General features: G+C 41.4%; 1 protein-coding gene across 8 annotated transcripts in view; it reads right to left on the bottom strand.

Moving 5' to 3' along the window:
- The window catches only part of GIT2 (GIT ArfGAP 2), a 460,714-nt gene that overhangs the window by 321,704 nt on the left and 120,183 nt on the right, over nucleotides 1-18,827 (bottom strand). For all 8 annotated transcript variants that reach the window (XM_053702096.1, XM_053702097.1, XM_053702103.1 and 5 more), the window contains exons 4-6: nucleotides 11,013-11,118; nucleotides 7,541-7,627; nucleotides 1,070-1,200 (exon numbers count right to left, since the gene is read on the bottom strand). In XM_053702096.1, the coding sequence (XP_053558071.1) occupies nucleotides 1,070-1,200; nucleotides 7,541-7,627; nucleotides 11,013-11,118 (324 nt within the window). The remainder of the gene's footprint in view (nucleotides 1-1,069; nucleotides 1,201-7,540; nucleotides 7,628-11,012; nucleotides 11,119-18,827) is intronic.

Below are 18,827 nucleotides of genomic sequence, written 5' to 3'. Positions count from 1 at the left end.
GCGCCATTATTCAACCACCATGCCTGTTCAGCTGGCAGTGGTGTGTATTGCTTTTGTAAAGACATAATTTGTGTCATACAAGTCCCTAGTGACTCTCTGAGAACGTGTGATGTTTAAGGCCCTCACAGTATAAAACCCGTAATAACTAAAATACTTCTATTTGAAATTGAAATGCACCCATGCATATTTCAGTTTAGACTGTTAATCTGCATAGCTACCACAGCTTTCAGCAACAACACACAATCCCATTTGGTTTGCTCTTAGTTAGGCTGTCATTTGTTTCTCAACAGGACATTAACCTAAAACACCCCTCTAGGCTGAGTAAAGAGCGATTTGTAAAGGAACAAGAGTGATGGAGTTCTATCTACATCAGATGACCTGGTCTCCACAGTCACCTGATCTAAACCCAATAGACATTGTTTAGGATGATATGAACCAAAGAGTGAAGGAAAGCAATCTACCCAGTGCCCAGAATATATGGTGGCTCCCTAAAAAGATATCACCCCATGTTGCTACCTGATGAACATGGATGAGAAAATGCCAAAAGTGTGCAATGCTGTTATCAAGGCAAAAGTTGGGTAGTTAAAAAAAAAAAAAAAAAAAAAATATCTAACAATCTAAAATCTTTTAAGTTTTGATTTACAGTGTTTGGTAACTGCATAATTCCATCTGTGTTATTTCATTATTTTGATGACTTTGTTATTACTATTTTACATATTTTAGAATAATAGTAAAGAAAATGTATAGGTAAGTCCAAACATTTTACAAGTACTGTAGGAATCCAGTGACAATGTTTTTTTTTTGTTTTTTTTTTAACGACTCAAAATATCTTTATTGCAGTTGAAATTTCACTGTATCAATGAGATACATTACTGAATTACTGCCATACAGAATTAAAGCACAATAAACACGTTACATAAAACACACTGTGAAATTATGGTCAAGGAGTCCAGGATCTACCAAGTGCTTCCCTTGGTATGCCAACCACTGGAAAGACCTGCTTCACAACAGTCTGTATAATTACACATAACTATTTAATGAAAACACAATTTTATGTAAAATAAATCACCTTGCATAGTCAATGGGTGTTTTTCCAGCAGAATCTGGTGTGCCAGGATCTGCCCCATATACTGCAAGTAACTCAGCCTGTAGGATTTGCCCTGCTTTGGCGGCAACATGTAGCGGCGTACTTCCCTTTTCCTATATGACAAAAAAAGCAACAACATTATTTACAATCTTGAAGCATTATACAATTGAGGTCTGTTATGGTGATCACTGACTCTTATGATGGTAAAACATCCTGTCTATAAGATCTTTGTATTCAGCACTTTATAGACTTAAAGGAAAATAAACAAAACATGTTTTTCATGATTCAGATAGAACATAAAATTTCAAACTACTTTCCAATTTACTTCTATTATAACATTTTCTTTGTCTTCTTGTTATCCTTTGTTGAAAAGCAGGAAGGTAAGGTCAGGAGTGTGCACATGTCTGCACTACTACTACTTTCTGTCATGTAGCGACCCAGACATGTGCACGCTACCTTTCTAGATACCTCTTCAACAAAGATTAACATCAGAACAAAGCAAATTTGATAATAGAAGTCAATTGTAAACTTTCATTCAAACTTGTTATATGTAAGACTATATTTATTTTAAGGAAACGCATACATTTCACATTGATTCAATCCCACATTCGACACATCCATAACAAGAAAAAACAACTATAATATGGTTTTCATATTTTATCTCCTTAAAAGGACATTAAACACCTCTTGTCTGTTATTTTTAAAAATAAAATAAAACTTAGGTGACAACTTTTGATATTTTTTGCCCTCTATAAGGAGACAAAGCACAATTTTTACACAAAAAGCAAAACAGAAAATGTATGCTTACCTGATAAATTTATTTCTTCTTAGACATGGTGAGTCCACGGATCATCTTCATTACTTATGGGATATTCACCTCCTGGTCAGCAGGAGGAGGCAAAGAGCACCACAGCAGAGCTGTTAAATAGCTTCTCCCTTCCCTCCCACTCCAGTCATTCGACTGAAGTTAGGAAGAGAAAGGAAAAGCCAAGGTGCAGAGGTGTCTGAAGTTTACAAAAAATAACAACCTGTCTTAAAAGAACAGGGCGGGCCGTGGACTCATCGTGTCTAAGAAAGAAATAATTTTATCAGGTAAGCATAAATTTTCTTTTCTTCTTAAAGACACAATGAGTCCACGGATCATCTTCATTACTTATGGGATACAATACCCAAGCTAGAGGACACAGATGATACAGGAGGGACAAGACAGGGAACCTAAACAGAAGGCACCACTGCTTGAAGAACCTTTCTCCCAAAAGCAGCCTCAGCCGAGGCAAAAGTATCAATTTCGTAAAATTTAGAAAAAGTGTGAAGAGAGGACCAAGCTGCAGCCTTGCAAATCTGTTCCACAGAAGCTTCCTTCTTGAATGCCCATGGAGAAGAAACAGTCCTCTTGGAATAAGCCGTAACTCTCTCTGGAGGCTGCTGTCCAGCAGTCTCATATGCAAAGCTTATGATACTCTTCAGCCAAAAAGAAATAAGTAGCCATAGTTTTCTGTCCCTTGCGTTTTCCTGAGAAAACCACAAACAAAGAAAAGACTGACGAAAGTCCTTAGTCTGTGTAACTAAACAAGCACTCTACTTCTCTATGCTAGCCAAATAGAAATAATATGTCCATGGATTGAGAGAAAAGTAACTAGAAACAACTAGATAATTCCCAAAAGGATAAAGCACAATTTTTGTGCGAAACATGTCAGGGAGTTGTTGTTGGAGAACAAGGGATCCTCATTTTTAAAATAAAGTGGCTTTTCCATCCTTAATAATCTACCTTAATATGTTGTTTCCTATATAAGAATGGGTGAACCATGCAACCCAATACTTTAATACAGGGTTGAAATGAAATCTAACGTCTATTGCAGCAATTACTCTGCAGTATAAGAGGTTCTATTTAACACAGGGCACTTTTAATATATCGTGCACTGTCCTTTCATGTGGTCAATTCGATTAGGCCATTATTTGAAATTTTTATAACTATATAACTAATGGCATAATGACAATTTAAGATAACAATACAGCAGATCAAACATTAGAATATTAATGTGTATACTACCAAGTTGCCTCAAATATTTAGCAAATGAATGTGCTTTTTGTATAGTATGGTAATATCTACAACGTTTAAACAAATCCTTTGGCACTGATATCATTAGGTGCTAAAGAACGTTTTCACAAGTGGATCAATTTACTGGGAGCTAATTCTTTAATAAGCAAATCATTGCAAAGTTAACTTTGATACACGACAATATAACAAAACACAATTTATGCTTACCTGATAAATTTATTTCTCTTGTGGTGTATCCAGTCCACGGATCATCCATTACTTGTGGGATATTCTCATTCCCAACAGGAAGTTGCAAGAGGAAACCCACAGCAGAGCTGCTATATAGCTCCTCCCCTAACTGCCATATCCAGTCATTCGACCGAAACAAGCCGAGAAAGGAGAAACCATAGGGTGCAGTGGTGACTGTAGTTTAAATCTAAATTTTGACCTGCCTTAAACTGACAGGGCGGGCCGTGGACTGGATACACCACAAGAGAAATAAATTTATCAGGTAAGCATAAATTGTGTTTTCTCTTGTAAGGTGTATCCAGTCCACGGATCATCCATTACTTGTGGGATACCAATACCAAAGCTAAAGTACACGGATGAAGGGAGGGACAAGGCAGGTACTTAAACGGAAGGAACCACTGCCTGTAGAACCTTTCTCCCAAAAACAGCCTCCGAAGAAGCAAAAGTATCAAATTTATAGAATTTTGAAAAGGTATGAAGCGAAGACCAAGTCGCCGCTTTGCAAATCTGTTCAACAGAAGCCTCATTTTTAAAGGCCCAGGTGGAAGCCACAGCTCTAGTGGAATGAGCTCTAATCCTTTCAGGGGGCTGCTGTCCAGCAGTCTCATAGGCTAAGCGTATTATGCTTCTTAGCCAAAAAGAAAGAGAGGTTGCCGAAGCCTTTTGACCTCTCCTCTGTCCAGAGTAAACAACAAACAAAGTAGATGTTTGACGAAAATCTTTAGTAGCTTGTAAGTAAAACTTTAAAGCACGGACCACGTCCAGATTATGTAAAAGACTTTCCTTCTTAGAAGAAGGATTAGGACACAATGATGGAACAACAATCTCTTGATTGATATTCTTATTAGATACCACCTTAGGTAAAAACCCAGGTTTTGTACGCATAACTACTTTATCTGTATGGAAAATCAGATAAGGAGAATCACATTGTAAAGCAGATAACTCGGATACTCTACGAGCCGAGGAAATGGCCATCAAAAACAGAACTTTCCAAGATAAAAGTTTGATATCTATGGAATGAAGAGGTTCAAACGGAACCCCCTGAAGAACATTAAGAACCAAGTTTAAGCTCCATGGAGCCACGCAGGCGCTATTAAGATCACCGATGCTCTCTCCTGTTTGACTTTGGCAATCAGTCGAGGGAGCAGAGGAAACGGTGGAAACATATAAGCCAGGTTGAAGAACCAAGGCGCTGCAGGAGCATCTATCAGCTTCGCTTCTGGGTCCCTGGACCTGGATCCGTAACAAGGAAGTTTGGCGTTCTGACGAGACGCCGTGAGATCCAATTCTGGTTTGCCCCAACGATGAATCAATTGAGCAAACACCTCCGGATGGAGTTCCCACTCCCCCGGATGAAAAGTCTGACGACTTAGAAAATCCGCCTCCCAGTTCTCTACACCTGGGATATGGATCGCTGATAGGTGGCAAGAGTGAGTCTCTGCCCAGCGAATTATTTTGGAGACTTCTAACATCGCTAGGGAACTCCTGGTTCCCCCTTGATGGTTGATGTAAGCTACAGTTGTCCAACTGAAATCTGATGAACCTCAGGGTTGCTAACTGAGGCCAAGCTAGAAGAGCATTGAAGATTGCTCTCAATTCCAGAATATTTATTGGAAGGAGTTTCTCCTCCTGAGTCCACGATACCTGAGCCTTCAGGGAGTTCCAGACTGCACCCCAACCTAGAAGGCTGGCATCTGTCGTTACAATTGTCCAATCTGGCCTGCGAAAGGTCATACCCTTGGACAGATGGACCCGAGATAGCCTAGCTGAGTTGACTATGGGGAACATGTTCTTAAGAAACGGAACACAGTTTATTAACCTCAAAAGCCGAAGGGCTGCATCAACCCTGCCGGATATGAACTAGTGACCCTTGGGTCTTAGAACAAGCTTTAATAGTCAGGGCAGTTACCAACTGAACTACAACACCGGTTCCTTATAACTTACTGGACGCACTAGGATAGACTACAGCGGTAGTGTCGCAGTTGTCCAGGATAGGGAAAGCCTCCTAAGGACAGTAGCAAAGTACACAGCTGGTCACCATTGAAAAACCTGGTGTGCATCCCCCTTTCTAATTTGTGTCGCTAGGACCTTTGAGAACCCACGATCCTCTAAAGGTATAATAGTTCTCATAGCTACGCTGGCAACTCTCCTTCCACCCTAGGGAAAGTGTGCCCAGCCTCCCTAGCTGAGTTGACTATGGGGAACATGTTCTTAAGAAACGGAACACAGTTTATTAACCTCAAAAGCCGAAGGGCTGCATCAACCCTGCCGGATATGAACCCATGACGCTTGGGTCTTAGAACAAGCTTTAATAGTCAGGGCAGTTACCAACTGAACTACAACACCGGTTCCTTATAACTTACTGGACGCACTAGGATAGACTACAGCGGTAGTGTCGCAGTTGTCCAGGATAGCGAAAGCCTCCTAAGGAAACAAAAGGAGGAGTTAAAGCTAAAAGACTGAAAGGAAACAACCTCAGGATCAAATAAAGATATTATACCATCTGATTCTGAGAAATCTCTCCCAGATAATCCCAAAGTATCTTCCTTTCAGGAAACAATGAAGAGGCATTCAGAGACAGTAACTACTGAATCAATCATCCTCATAATAAAACAGTCATTACAAATACGTATGTATGTAATGTGTACTTATAAGGCACTGTTAATCACCCAAAAAGGGCTCAAGACGCTGCTCATTTAATCAACCTCATCCCAGAGATTGAAAATAAATCCTCAAGTAATCTTTTCTACCTCGTGCGAAAACCTATGTGGGCCATAACATTTTTTGGGACACTATAGGAGAAATTGTGGCATAAATTGACCGTAGTCAAGAGACTCCCAAACTGCAAAAAGCCTTATAAGGGAAAATCTTTTATTAAAAATTTTCACATAAAAAATGTTACTGTTTAATTCACAAGTAACTCATTTTTGTGTGCACTGGTTTCATCCTAAAACACAAAGGATGGGATAAACAAATAGTTGAAATTATTGTAATAAAGATCAACAGCCAAATACACACTGTCACCTTAAATTTTAAAACAAAACTCTGTTCTTTTGTTTGTTTTTCACCATGAGAACTGTGTGACCCAAAAACAGATCCGGAGTGAGGTTTTATCGCTATCCGTACTAACAGAGGTGAAGAGTACTGCGTTAGCACAAAAACTGCTTTATCTTCCGATAAAGTGAGTGCAGCCTAAGACAGCCTCAAACCTAGCTCCGCCCCTCGTGGGCGTGATAACACACATTGCAGCATATAGAGAACGTAATTGCGCCTCTGAAGAAAAAAAAATGGCGCCAAAATATAACCCCGCCCTTCGTGGGCGTAATAATACACGCTCTCCCGGTCGCCATTTTATCATATAGACAGACTACCGGGAGAAACTGTACTAGTGAACCTGGCAATTGTAATACCAAATGAACAGTATAAGGGAGCAATGCCTATTAAAAATATAAATCATGCCGATTAGCCTCTCTCTGTCTAACAAGCATATTTCCTTCGGTTCAGTGCAAATGCCCTCAGAAGCCACACTCCTGAGCCCCAGTGCCTGCCATTACCATGCTATCACATAACCCTTCTTTAAATATATATAGGAGACATATGTCCCAGTAAAAGTGCTATACTCCTCTGTCCTGAAACATCCTTATTGCTTCAGACCCAGGATAAAAAGTCAGCACTTACCTTTGTATTCTGCCCGACAGAAGGCAGCTCAGCAGGTTTAGGAGGTCCGCTCCCTCCCATAGCCCTGTGGAGAAAGATAAAGCCCGAGTAATCTTGCTTAGGCCATCAGGGTTAGGGCAGCATAAATGTATGGGAGGCGCAGTGAGAATTATGTCCCACTAGTTCCCATTGCTCTTAAGCCACCAAAAGCTCTACTGTAGAGACTGATATGGACTATGGCTACACCCTAGAACAAAGCAGTACTCTCTGGCACTACTTTAAAAATAATAAACTCTTGATTGAAGAATCTAATCTAACACCTCACTTTACCTCTCCCTCTCACTAGGGAGGAGCTATTTGACAGCTCTGCTGTGGTGCTCTTTGCCTCCTCCTGCTGACCAGGAGGTGAATATCCCATAAGTAATGAAGATGATCCGTGGACTCATTGTGTCTTTAAGAAGAAATCTATTTCATGTCCCTTTAATGAGACACAAACTGCAACAACTTACCGGATTAAAAAAATTAGCTTGTGCTCCTAAGGATAACAGCCTCAGACAGGTTTCCAGATTACCTGTTCTCACACTTGAATGAAGTTGCTAAATGGAATTAAAGTAGAAATATTATTTTTTTTTTTAAATGTTTTATATGCATTACATAGATACAGTCTGTGGTAGTGACAAAAAAGAAAAAAAGAATACATATTATGCTTAGACCAAAATTAACGTTGCCTAAGATTTTATGACAGTCTATAAAAAAAACTAACACAAAGGAAGGAGGGAAGCAGTTGGATTTCATAAACTAAAACTGCAAATTAATTTGTTCTAAACATGTCATTTTGCACTACTTGCTGTGATACACAATAAGGGGTTAAACACAGATAATGTACCACTCAGGACCCGAACAGAACACAGCCAGTAATTGGTGGGGTCATGCAACTGATACGGTTAACTGGCTCACCAGCTGTTTCCTGCTCTGTGGCTCCGCAGTGGAACTTTGCCTATTTGTTTAACCCATCTGTGGGGATTACACATAGGGATTGATTACAAGTGGTGCGGTATTGCTAGCTTAGGTCACGATAAGCAATTTTGTGCCTGCGCATATTACAAGTTGAAAGTAAACCTGATCGTTCAAGCAAATTTAGCACGTGTCATGTTTGCGTGAGGGGAGAACTAGAGTAAAATGTAAGAGTTAAAAAAGAAATGTGCACCAAACAACAAATACATTAAGATAAAAGGTTATACTTTTATATATACACACACACACTATCTGCTAACAATTATTTATATAAATACAAAAAAAATATATAGAACAGTTAAATATAGAGCGATAGACAGACAGAGACAGAGCGATAGACAGACAGAGACAGAGCGATAGACAGACAGAGACAGAGCGATAGACAGACAGAGACAGAGCGATAGACAGACAGAGACAGAGCGATAGACAGACAGAGACAGAGCGATAGACAGACAGAGACAGAGCGATAGACAGACAGAGACAGAGCGATAGACAGACAGAGACAGAGCGATAGACAGACAGAGACAGAGCGATAGACAGACAGAGACAGAGCGATAGACAGACAGAGACAGAGCGATAGACAGACAGAGACAGAGCGATAGACAGACAGAGACAGAGCGATAGACAGACAGAGACACAAAGAGACAGAGACACACACAGACAGAGATAGAGAGAGAGAGAGATAGAGAGAGAGAGATAGAGAGATAGAGAGAGACAGAGATAGAGAGAGACAGAGATAGAGAGAGACAGCGATAGAGAGAGACAGAGATAGAGAGAAAGAGAGAGAGAGAGAAAGAGAGAAAGAGAGAGAGAGAGAGAGAGAGAGAGAGAGAGAGAGAGAGAGAGAGAGAGAGAGAGAGAGAGAGAGAGAAAGAAAGAAAGAAAGAAAGAAAGAAAGAGAGAGAGAGAGAGAGAAAGAAAGAGAGAGAGAGAGAGAGAGAAAGAGAAAGAGAAAGAGAAAGAGAGAGAGAGAAAGAGAAAGAGAAAGAGAAAGAGAAAGAGAGAGAGAGAGAGAGATAGAGATAGAGATAGAGATAGAGATAGAGATACTTTTTTTTATTTATTTAAATAATCAGATGTATATAGAAATACATGTTTAAAGTGAAGGTCCATTTTGATGAATTAGTGAACGGTTTTTAATAAACTTATTAAAAATAAGGGCACTTTAATTCATCAAAATTGACATTTCACCGTTTTCTTCAAAAACTTACCTTTTAATCCTGGCAGCCGCTCCAGCACTTCCTCTGCCCGTCGCAAGCCGTCTTCGCGGGTCCAAAATGACCCGGGGGGGAGGAAGCTGTGATTAGAGGAAGCCTGATTCGTCATTTCTGACGTCTGCAGAGGCTTCCGAAGGCCGGGGGAATCGCTGGAGCGGCATTCAGGATTAAAAGGTACGTTTTTGAAGAAAACAGTGAAATGTCAATTTTGATAAATTTAAGTGCCCTTGTTTTTAATAGGTTTATTAAAAACTGTGCATTAATTAATCAAAATGGAGCTTCACTTTAAAAATAAAAAGAACATTTTCTTTTATGTGAAGAACATTGGAATTTAAAATATTCATAACTACCTTTGGGTTTAGCGCTGTAGGTCTAACGTGGTGTTGGGTTAGCACCAGTGTTCCCTCTAAGGCAAGTTTTGAGTGCAGCCCTGAGCCCAGCAGTGAAACAGTTAAGTAACTGCACCCTACAATTAGCAAAAACTGCACAATGCAGACTGCAAGGTGTGGTTCTCTTATTAACCGTATTACTGCTGGAGCGCACACAAAACTGGCCTTAGAGGGAACACTGGTGATCACACAAGTGAGAAGTAATTTTTTTTTATATACATATTTATTTATTTTTAACAGCGCACTCCATTAAAGTCTATGGGAAGAAGAAGTTAGTGCCTTCCCGCATCAGGTTTTTCTCGCACGCAAATATTTCACTCTTGCGCTAATCTGTTTGAGTTAAAAGTTTACTTCCAGGTGTTTGCGCGAGAGCGAAAGTACTAAATAGCGCGCCACTTGTAATCTAGCCCATAGAGTTCAACAGTCCGTAATAAAAATATTACACGTTCTTATGAATTAAAAGCGTGAAATTTTTCCACTACAATGTCCCTTTAAAGATTCGGCTGAAGTGAATTACTTCTACATTGAATTTGGTAGTTTAGCTTTGCAGTTTATCACTAGTTGCATCAAACAAGAGGCACCAGTTTACAATGATGGACCAGGAAATTTCAAAAGTTGCCTTATCTAATAGATTACAAAAGAAAACTAAATTAAATACTGTAATGTTTAATAAATGCTCATTTGTACACAACAGAATATTTGGATATAACAAATCTAAGCATTTTTACGAGAACTGTTGAGTAAGAACCTAAAAATATACATCATTTTTATTCCAGTATTATAGTTTATAGAATACAAGCATACCCCGCTTTACGGACACTCGCGAGTACGTTCATACCTGTTACGGACCCTCTCTTTACAGACACTGGCGAGAACAGACAAAAACAGGCGCCGGCGCACATCAACAGTTAGTCTCTATAGTTCTACATGGCCAACAAGAGGTGGGGTTTCCGCTCACTGTCTAGAAGCCGCGCACTAACGACATTGCAGTTAAAAAGTGAATCGTGAGTACATACAGTAGTTCTGTACTCATAAACAACTGAAAAAGCTACTCTCTAACAAGCTTCAAATGTTGAAATATTGTATCAAAATTTTAAAGATATAAGTAAGCATCATAATTTGTGTGATCTATTGAAATTTCAGGAAAGAAACTAGCAAACATTTGAAGTGACCAACACACTACAGACAATGCAAGACAATTAAAATTGCTTTCCCAATATGTAGCAGCATATAGCCTAATCCATTCCTCTACCACAGATCACTGAGCAAGAAACGACGACTTCTGTCCTGTTTTTAATGTAACAACTGTTCCACAATTACTGATGGATAGCAATGGTACTACATAACACAGAGATATTTACCTTACTTAGGTCTTTGGCAGTAACACTATCATCATCTCGACACGGTAAGCGGTGAACAAATGCCAGCATTTGATACTTCGCTCTTATAAATTCTGCTTTGTTTGGACTGGAAATGAAAAGTCAGTCAGTACAAAAAAAAAAAAACAGACAGATGTAACACATTCTGTGATATTATAAAGGAGAGAGAGAAAAGGAGAGAGAGAGAGAGAGAGAAAAGGAGAGAGAGAGAGAGAGAGAGAGAAAAGGAGAGAGAGAGAGAGAGAGAAAAGGAGAGAGAGAGAGAGAGAGAGAGAAAAGGAGAGAGAGAGAGAGAGAAAAGGAGAGAGAGAGAGAGAAAAGGAGAGAGAGAGAGAGAAAAAGAAAGAGAGAGAGAGAGAGAGAGAGAGAGAGAGAGAGAGAGAGAGAGAGAGAGAGAGAGAGAGAGAGAGAGAGAGAGAGAGAGAGAGAGAGAGAAAAAGAGAGAGAAAAAGAGAGAAAGAGAGAGAGAAAGAGAGAGAGAGAGAAAGAGAGAGAGAGAGAGAGAGAGAGAAAAAGAGAGAAAAAGAGAGAAAAAGAGAGAGAAAAAGAGAGAGAAAAAGAGAGAGAAAAAGAGAGAGAAAAAGAGAGAGAAAAAGAGAGAGAAAAAGAGAGAGAAAAAGAGAGAGAAAAAGAGAGAGAAAAAGAGAGAGAAAAAGAGAGAGAAAAAGAGAGAGAAAAAGAGAGAGAAAAAGAGAGAGAAAAAGAGAGAGAAAAAGAGAGAGAGAGAGAGAGAGAGAGAGAGAGAGAGAGAGAGAGAGAGAGAGAGAGAGAGAGAGAGAGAGAAAAAGAGAAAAAGAGAGAGAAAGAGAGAGAGAAAGAGAGAGAGAGAGAGAGAAAGAGAGAGAGAAAGAGAGAAATTTATGCTTACCTGATAAATGTATTTCTTTTACGATATGACGAGTCCACGGATTTCATCCTTACTTATGGGATATCGCCTCCTGGTCAGCAGGAGGAGGCAAAGAGAACCACAGCAGTGCTGTATATATAGCTCCTCCCTTCCCTCCCACTCCAGTCATTCGACCGAAGTTAGGAAGAGAAAGGAAAAGCAAAGGTGCAGAGGTGACTGAAGTTTAACAAAAATTAAAGACGTGTCTTAGAAAACGACAGGGTGGGCCGTGGACTCGTCATATCGTAAAAGAAATAAATTTAGCAGGTAAGCATAAATTTCCTTTTCTTTTACAAGATATGACGAGTCCACGGATTTCATTCTTACTTATGGGATACAATACCAAAGCTATAGGACATGGATGAAAGGGAGGGACAAGACAGGAACCAAAATGGAAGGCACCACTGCTTGAAGAACATTTCTCCCAAAAAACAGCCTCGGACAAGGCAAAAGTATCAAATTTGGAAAATTTGGAAAAAGTGTGAAGAGACGACCAAGTTGCAGCCTTGCAAATCTGTTCAACAGAAGCATAATTTTTAAATGCCCATGAGAAAGCCACAGCCCTAGTGGAATGAGCCGTAACTCGTTGAGGAGGCTGCTGTCAAGCAGTCTCATATACAAAACAGATGATACTCTTCAGCCAAAACAAAAAAAGAGGTAGCCGTAGCTTACTGACCTCTACACTTCCCAGAAAAACACAACAAACAGGGAAGAAGAGTGACGAAAATCCTTAGAAGCCTGTAAGTAAAACTTCAAGGCACGGACCACGTCCAAATCATGCAACAGCCGCTCCTTAGAAGAAGGATGAGGACACAAGGAAAGAACAACAATTTCCTGATTAATATAATTATTTGAAACAAACCTTCCCAGATAATAACTTAATATCCATGGAATGCATAGGTTCAAACAGAACCCCCTTAAAAACTTTAAGAACAAAATTCAAACTCCAAGGAGGAGCAATTGGTCTAAACACAGGCCTGATTCTAGGCAGAGCCTGACAAAAAACAAAATTTATGCTTACCTGATAAATTTCTTTCTTTTGCGATGTACCGAGTCCACGGATTCATCCTTACTTGTGGGATATTATCCTTCCTAACAGGAAGTGGTAAAGAGAGCACCACAGCAGAGCTGCCTATATAGCTCCCCCTTTAACTCCACCCCCCAGTCATTCGACCAAAGGCCAAGGAAGAAAAAAGGAAAAACTGCAGAGGTGACTGAAGTTTTTAAACAAAAATACCATCTGTCTTCAATAGACAGGGCGGGCCGTGGACTCGGTACATTGCAAAAGAAAGAAATTTATCAGGTAAGCATAAATTTTGTTTTCTTTTGCATGATGTACCGAGTCCACGGATTCATCCTTACTTGTGGGATACCAATACCAAAGCTTTCGGACACGGATGAAGGGAGGGACAAGACAGAAACCTAAATGGAAGGCACCACTGCTTGCAAAACCTTTCTCCCAAAAATAGCATCCGAAGAAGCAAAAGTATCAAATTTGTAAAATTTGGAAAAGGTATGAAGCGAAGACCATGTCGCAGCCTTACAAATCTGTTCAACAGAAGCATCATTTTTAAAAGCCCATGTGGAAGCTACCGCTCTAGTAGAATGAGCTGTAATCCTTTCAGGAGGCTGCTGTCCAGCAGTCTCATAATCCAAACGGATGATGCTTTTCAGCCAAAAGGAAAGAGAAGTGGCCGTAGCCTTTTGACCCCTACACTTTCCAGAATAGACAACAAGGAAGATGTTTGACGAAAATCTTTGGTTGCCTGCAAATAAAATTTCAAAGCACGAACCACATCCAAGTTGTGCAACAGACGTTCCTTCTTACAAGAAGGATTAGGACACAGAGAAGGAACAACAATTTCCTGATTGATATTCTTGTTAGTAACAACCTTAGGTAGGAACCCAGGCTTGGTACGTAAAACCACCTTATTAGCATGGAACACAAGATAAGGCGAGTCATATTGTAATGCAGATAGTTCAGAAACTCTTCGAGCTGAAGAGATAGCAACTAGGAACAAAACTTTCCAAGATAAAAGCTTAATATCTATGGAATGCATGGGTTCAAACGGAACCCCCTGAAGAACTCTAAGAACTAAATTTAGACTCCATGGCGGAGCAACAGATTTAAACACAGGCTTAATTCTAGCTAAAGCCTGACAAAAAGCCTGAACGTCTGGAACATCTGCTAGATGCTTGATCAACTAAATAGACAGAGCAGATATCTGTCCTTTTAGAAAACTAGCTGACAATCCTTTCTCCATCCCTCTTGGAGAAAAGACAAAATCCTAGGAATCCTGATTTTACTCCAGGAGAAACCTTTGGATTCGCACCAAAAAAGATATTTACGCCATATCTTATGATAGATTTTCCTTTCTTCCATATCTTATCATAGATTTTCCTTTCGAGCCTGAATCAAGGTAGTTATGACTGACTCAGAGAACCACGCTTTGATAGAATCAAGCGTTCAATCTCCAAGCAGTCAGTTGCAGAGAAATTAGATTTGGATGCTTGAATGGACCCTGAAACAGAAGGTCCTGTCTCAGCGGCAGAGACCATGGTGGAAGAGATGACATGTCCACCAGGTCTGCATACCAAGTCCTGCGTGGCCACGCAGGCGCTATCAAAAACAGAATTTATGTTTACCTGATAAATTTCTTTCTCCAACGGTGTGTCCGGTCCACGGCGTCATCCTTACTTGTGGGATATTCTCTTCCCCAACAGGAAATGGCAAAGAGCCCAGCAAAGCTGGTCACATGATCCCTCCTAGGCTCCGCCTACCCCAGTCATTCGACCGACGTTAAGGAGGAATAATAGCATAGGAGAAACCATATGGTACCGTGGTGACTGTAGTTAAAGAAAATAAATTATCAGACCTGATTAAAAAACCAGGGCGGGCCGTGGACCGGACACACCGTTGGAGAAAGAAATTTATCAGGTAAACATAAATTCTGTTTTCTCCAACATAGGTGTGTCCGGTCCACGGCGTCATCCTTACTTGTGGGAACCAATACCAAAGCTTTAGGACACGGATGAAGGGAGGGAGCAAATCAGGTCACCTAAATGGAAGGCACCACGGCTTGCAAAACCTTTCTCCCAAAAATAGCCTCAGAAGAAGCAAAAGTATCAAACTTGTAAAATTTGGTAAAAGTGTGCAGTGAAGACCAAGTCGCTGCCCTACATATCTGATCAACAGAAGCCTCGTTCTTGAAGGCCCATGTGGAAGCCACAGCCCTAGTGGAATGAGCCGTGATTCTTTCGGGAGGCTGCCGTCCGGCAGTCTCGTAAGCCAATCTGATGATGCTTTTAATCCAAAAAGAGAGAGAGGTAGAAGTTGCTTTTTGACCTCTCCTTTTACCTGAATAAACAACAAACAGGGAAGATGTTTGTCTAAAATCCTTTGTAGCATCTAAATAGAATTTTAGAGCGCGAACAACATCCAAATTGTGCAACAAGCGTTCCTTCTTTGAAACTGGTTTCGGACACAGAGAAGGTACGATAATCTCCTGGTTAATGTTTTTGTTAGAAACAACTTTTGGAAGAAAACCAGGTTTAGTACGTAAAACCACCTTATCTGCATGGAACACCAGATAAGGAGGAGAACACTGCAGAGCAGATAATTCTGAAACTCTTCTAGCAGAAGAAATTGCAACTAAAAACAAAACTTTCCAAGATAATAACTTAATATCAACGGAATGTAAGGGTTCAAACGGAACCCCCTGAAGAACTGAAAGAACTAAATTGAGACTCCAAGGAGGAGTCAAAGGTTTGTAAACAGGCTTGATTCTAACCAGAGCCTGAACAAAGGCTTGAACATCTGGCACAGCTGCCAGTTTTTTGTGAAGTAACACCGACAAGGCAGAAATCTGTCCCTTCAGGGAACTTGCCGATAATCCTTTTTCCAATCCTTCTTGAAGGAAGGATAGAATCCTAGGAATCTTAACCTTGTCCCAAGGGAATCCTTTAGATTCACACCAACAGATATATTTTTTCCAAATTTTGTGGTAAATCTTTCTAGTTACAGGCTTTCTGGCCTGAACAAGAGTATCGATAACAGAATCTGAGAAACCTCGCTTCGATAAAATCAAGCGTTCAATCTCCAAGCAGTCAGCTGGAGTGAAACCAGATTCGGATGTTCGAACGGACCCTGAACAAGAAGGTCTCGTCTCAAAGGTAGCTTCCAAGGTGGAGCCGATGACATATTCACCAGATCTGCATACCAAGTCCTGCGTGGCCACGCAGGAGCTATCAAGATCACCGACGCCCTCTCCTGATTGATCCTGGCTACCAGCCTGGGGATGAGAGGAAACGGCGGGAACACATAAGCTAGTTTGAAGGTCCAAGGTGCTACTAGTGCATCCACTAGAGCCGCCTTGGGATCCCTGGATCTGGACCCGTAGCAAGGAACTTTGAAGTTCTGACGAGAGGCCATCAGATCCATGTCTGGAATGCCCCAAAGTTGAGTGACTTGGGCAAAGATTTCCGGATGGAGTTCCCACTCCCCCGGATGCAATGTCTGACGACTCAGAAAATCCGCTTCCCAATTTTCCACTCCCGGGATGTGGATAGCAGACAGGTGGCAGGAGTGAGACTCCGCCCATAGAATGATCTTGGTCACTTCTTCCATCGCTAGGGAACTCCTTGTTCCCCCCTGATGGTTGATGTACGCAACAGTCGTCATGTTGTCTGATTGAAACCGTATGAACTTGGTCCTCGCTAGCTGAGGCCAAGCCTTGAGAGCATTGAATATCGCTCTCAGTTCCAGAATATTTATCGGTAGAAGAGATTCTTCCCGAGACCAAAGACCCTGAGCTTTCAGGGATCCCCAGACCGCGCCCCAGCCCATCAGACTGGCGTCGGTCGTGACAATGACCCACTCTGGTCTGTGGAATGTCATCCCTCGTGACAGGTTGTCCAGGGACAGCCACCAACGGAGTGAGTCTCTGGTCCTCTGATTTACTTGTATCTTTGGAGACAAGTCTGTATAGTCCCCATTCCACTGACTGAGCATGCACAGTTGTAATGGTCTTAGATGAATGCGCGCAAAAGGAACTATGTCCATTGCCGCTACCATCAACCCGATCACTTCCATGCACTGAGCTACGGAAGGAAGAGGGACGGAATGAAGTATTCGACAAGAGTCCAGAAGCTTTGTCTTTCTGGCCTCTGTTAGAAAAATCCTCATTTCTGAGGAGTCTATAATTGTTCCCAAGAAGGGAACCCTTGTTGACGGGGATAGAGAACTCTTTTCCACGTTCACTTTCCAGCCGTGCGATCTGAGAAAGGCCAGGACGATGTCCGTGTGAGCCTTTGCTCGAGGGAGGGACGACGCTTGAATCAGAATGTCGTCCAGGTAAGGTACTACTGCAATGCCCCTTGGTCTTAGCACAGCTAGAAGAGACCCTAGTACCTTTGTGAAAATCCTTGGAGCAGTGGCTAATCCGAAAGGAAGCGCCACGAACTGGTAATGTTTGTCCAGGAATGCAAACCTTAGGAACCGATGATGTTCCTTGTGGATAGGAATATGTAGATACGCATCCTTTAAATCCACCGTGGTCATGAATTGACCTTCCTGGATGGAAGGAAGGATAGTTCGAATGGTTTCCATCTTGAAAGATGGGACCTTGAGAAATTTGTTTAAGATCTTGAGATCTAGGATTGGTCTGAATGTTCCCTCTTTTTTGGGAACTATGAACAGATTGGAGTAGAACCCCATCCCTTGTTCTCTCAATGGAACAGGATGAATCACTCCCATTTTTAACAGGTCTTCTACGCAATGTAAGAACGCCTGTCTTTTTATGTGGTCTGAAGACAACTGAGACCTGTGGAACCTTCCCCTTGGGGGAAGTCCCTTGAATTCCAGAAGATAACCCTGGGAGACTATTTCTAGCGCCCAGGGATCCAGAACATCTCTTGCCCAAGCCTGAGCGAAGAGAGAGAGTCTGCCCCCCACCAGATCCGGTCCCGGATCGGGGGCCGATATTTCATGCTGTCTTGGTAGCAGTGGCAGGTTTCTTTGCCTGCTTTCCCTTGTTCCAGCCTTGCATTGGTCTCCAAGCTGGCTTGGCCTGAGAAGTATTACCTTCTTGCTTAGAGGACGTAGCACCTTGGGCTGGTCCGTTTTTACGAAAGGGACGAAAATTAGGTCTATTTTTTGCCTTGAAAGGCCGATCCTGAGGAAGGGCATGGCCCTTACCCCCAGTGATATCAGAGATAATCTCTTTCAAGTCAGGACCAAACAGCGTTTTCCCCTTGAAAGGAATGTTTAGTAGCTTGTTCTTGGAAGACGCATCAGCCGACCAAGATTTCAACCAAAGCGCTCTGCGCGCCACAATAGCAAACCCAGAATTCTTAGCCGCTAACTTAGCCAATTGCAAAGAGGCGTCTAGAGTGAAAGAATTAGCCAATTTGAGAGCATTGACTCTGTCCATAATCTCCTCATAAGGAGGAGAGTCACTATCGAGCACCTTAATCAGTTCATCAAACCAGAAATATGCGGCTGTAGTGACAGGGACAATGCATGAAATGGGTTGTAGAAGGTAACCCTGCTGAACAAACATCTTTTTAAGCAAACCTTCTAATTTTTTATCCATAGGATCTTTGAAAGCACAACTATCCTCTATGGGAATAGTGGTGCGTTTGTTTAGAGTAGAAACCGCTCCCTCGACCTTGGGGACTGACTGCCATAAGTCCTTTCTGGGGTCGACCATAGGAAACAATTTTTTAAATATGGGGGGAGGGACGAAAGGAATACCGGGCCTTTCCCATTCTTTATTAACAATGTCCGCCACCCGCTTGGGTATAGGAAAAGCTTCTGGGAGCCCCGGCACCTCTAGGAACTTGTCCATTTTACATAGTTTCTCTGGGATGACCAAATTTTCACAATCATCCAGAGTGGATAATACCTCCTT

Source organism: Bombina bombina, chromosome 2 (genome assembly GCF_027579735.1).
Source record: "Bombina bombina isolate aBomBom1 chromosome 2, aBomBom1.pri, whole genome shotgun sequence".
NCBI lineage: Eukaryota > Metazoa > Chordata > Amphibia > Anura > Bombinatoridae > Bombina > Bombina bombina.
This window is presented reverse-complemented; position numbering and strand designations above follow the sequence as displayed.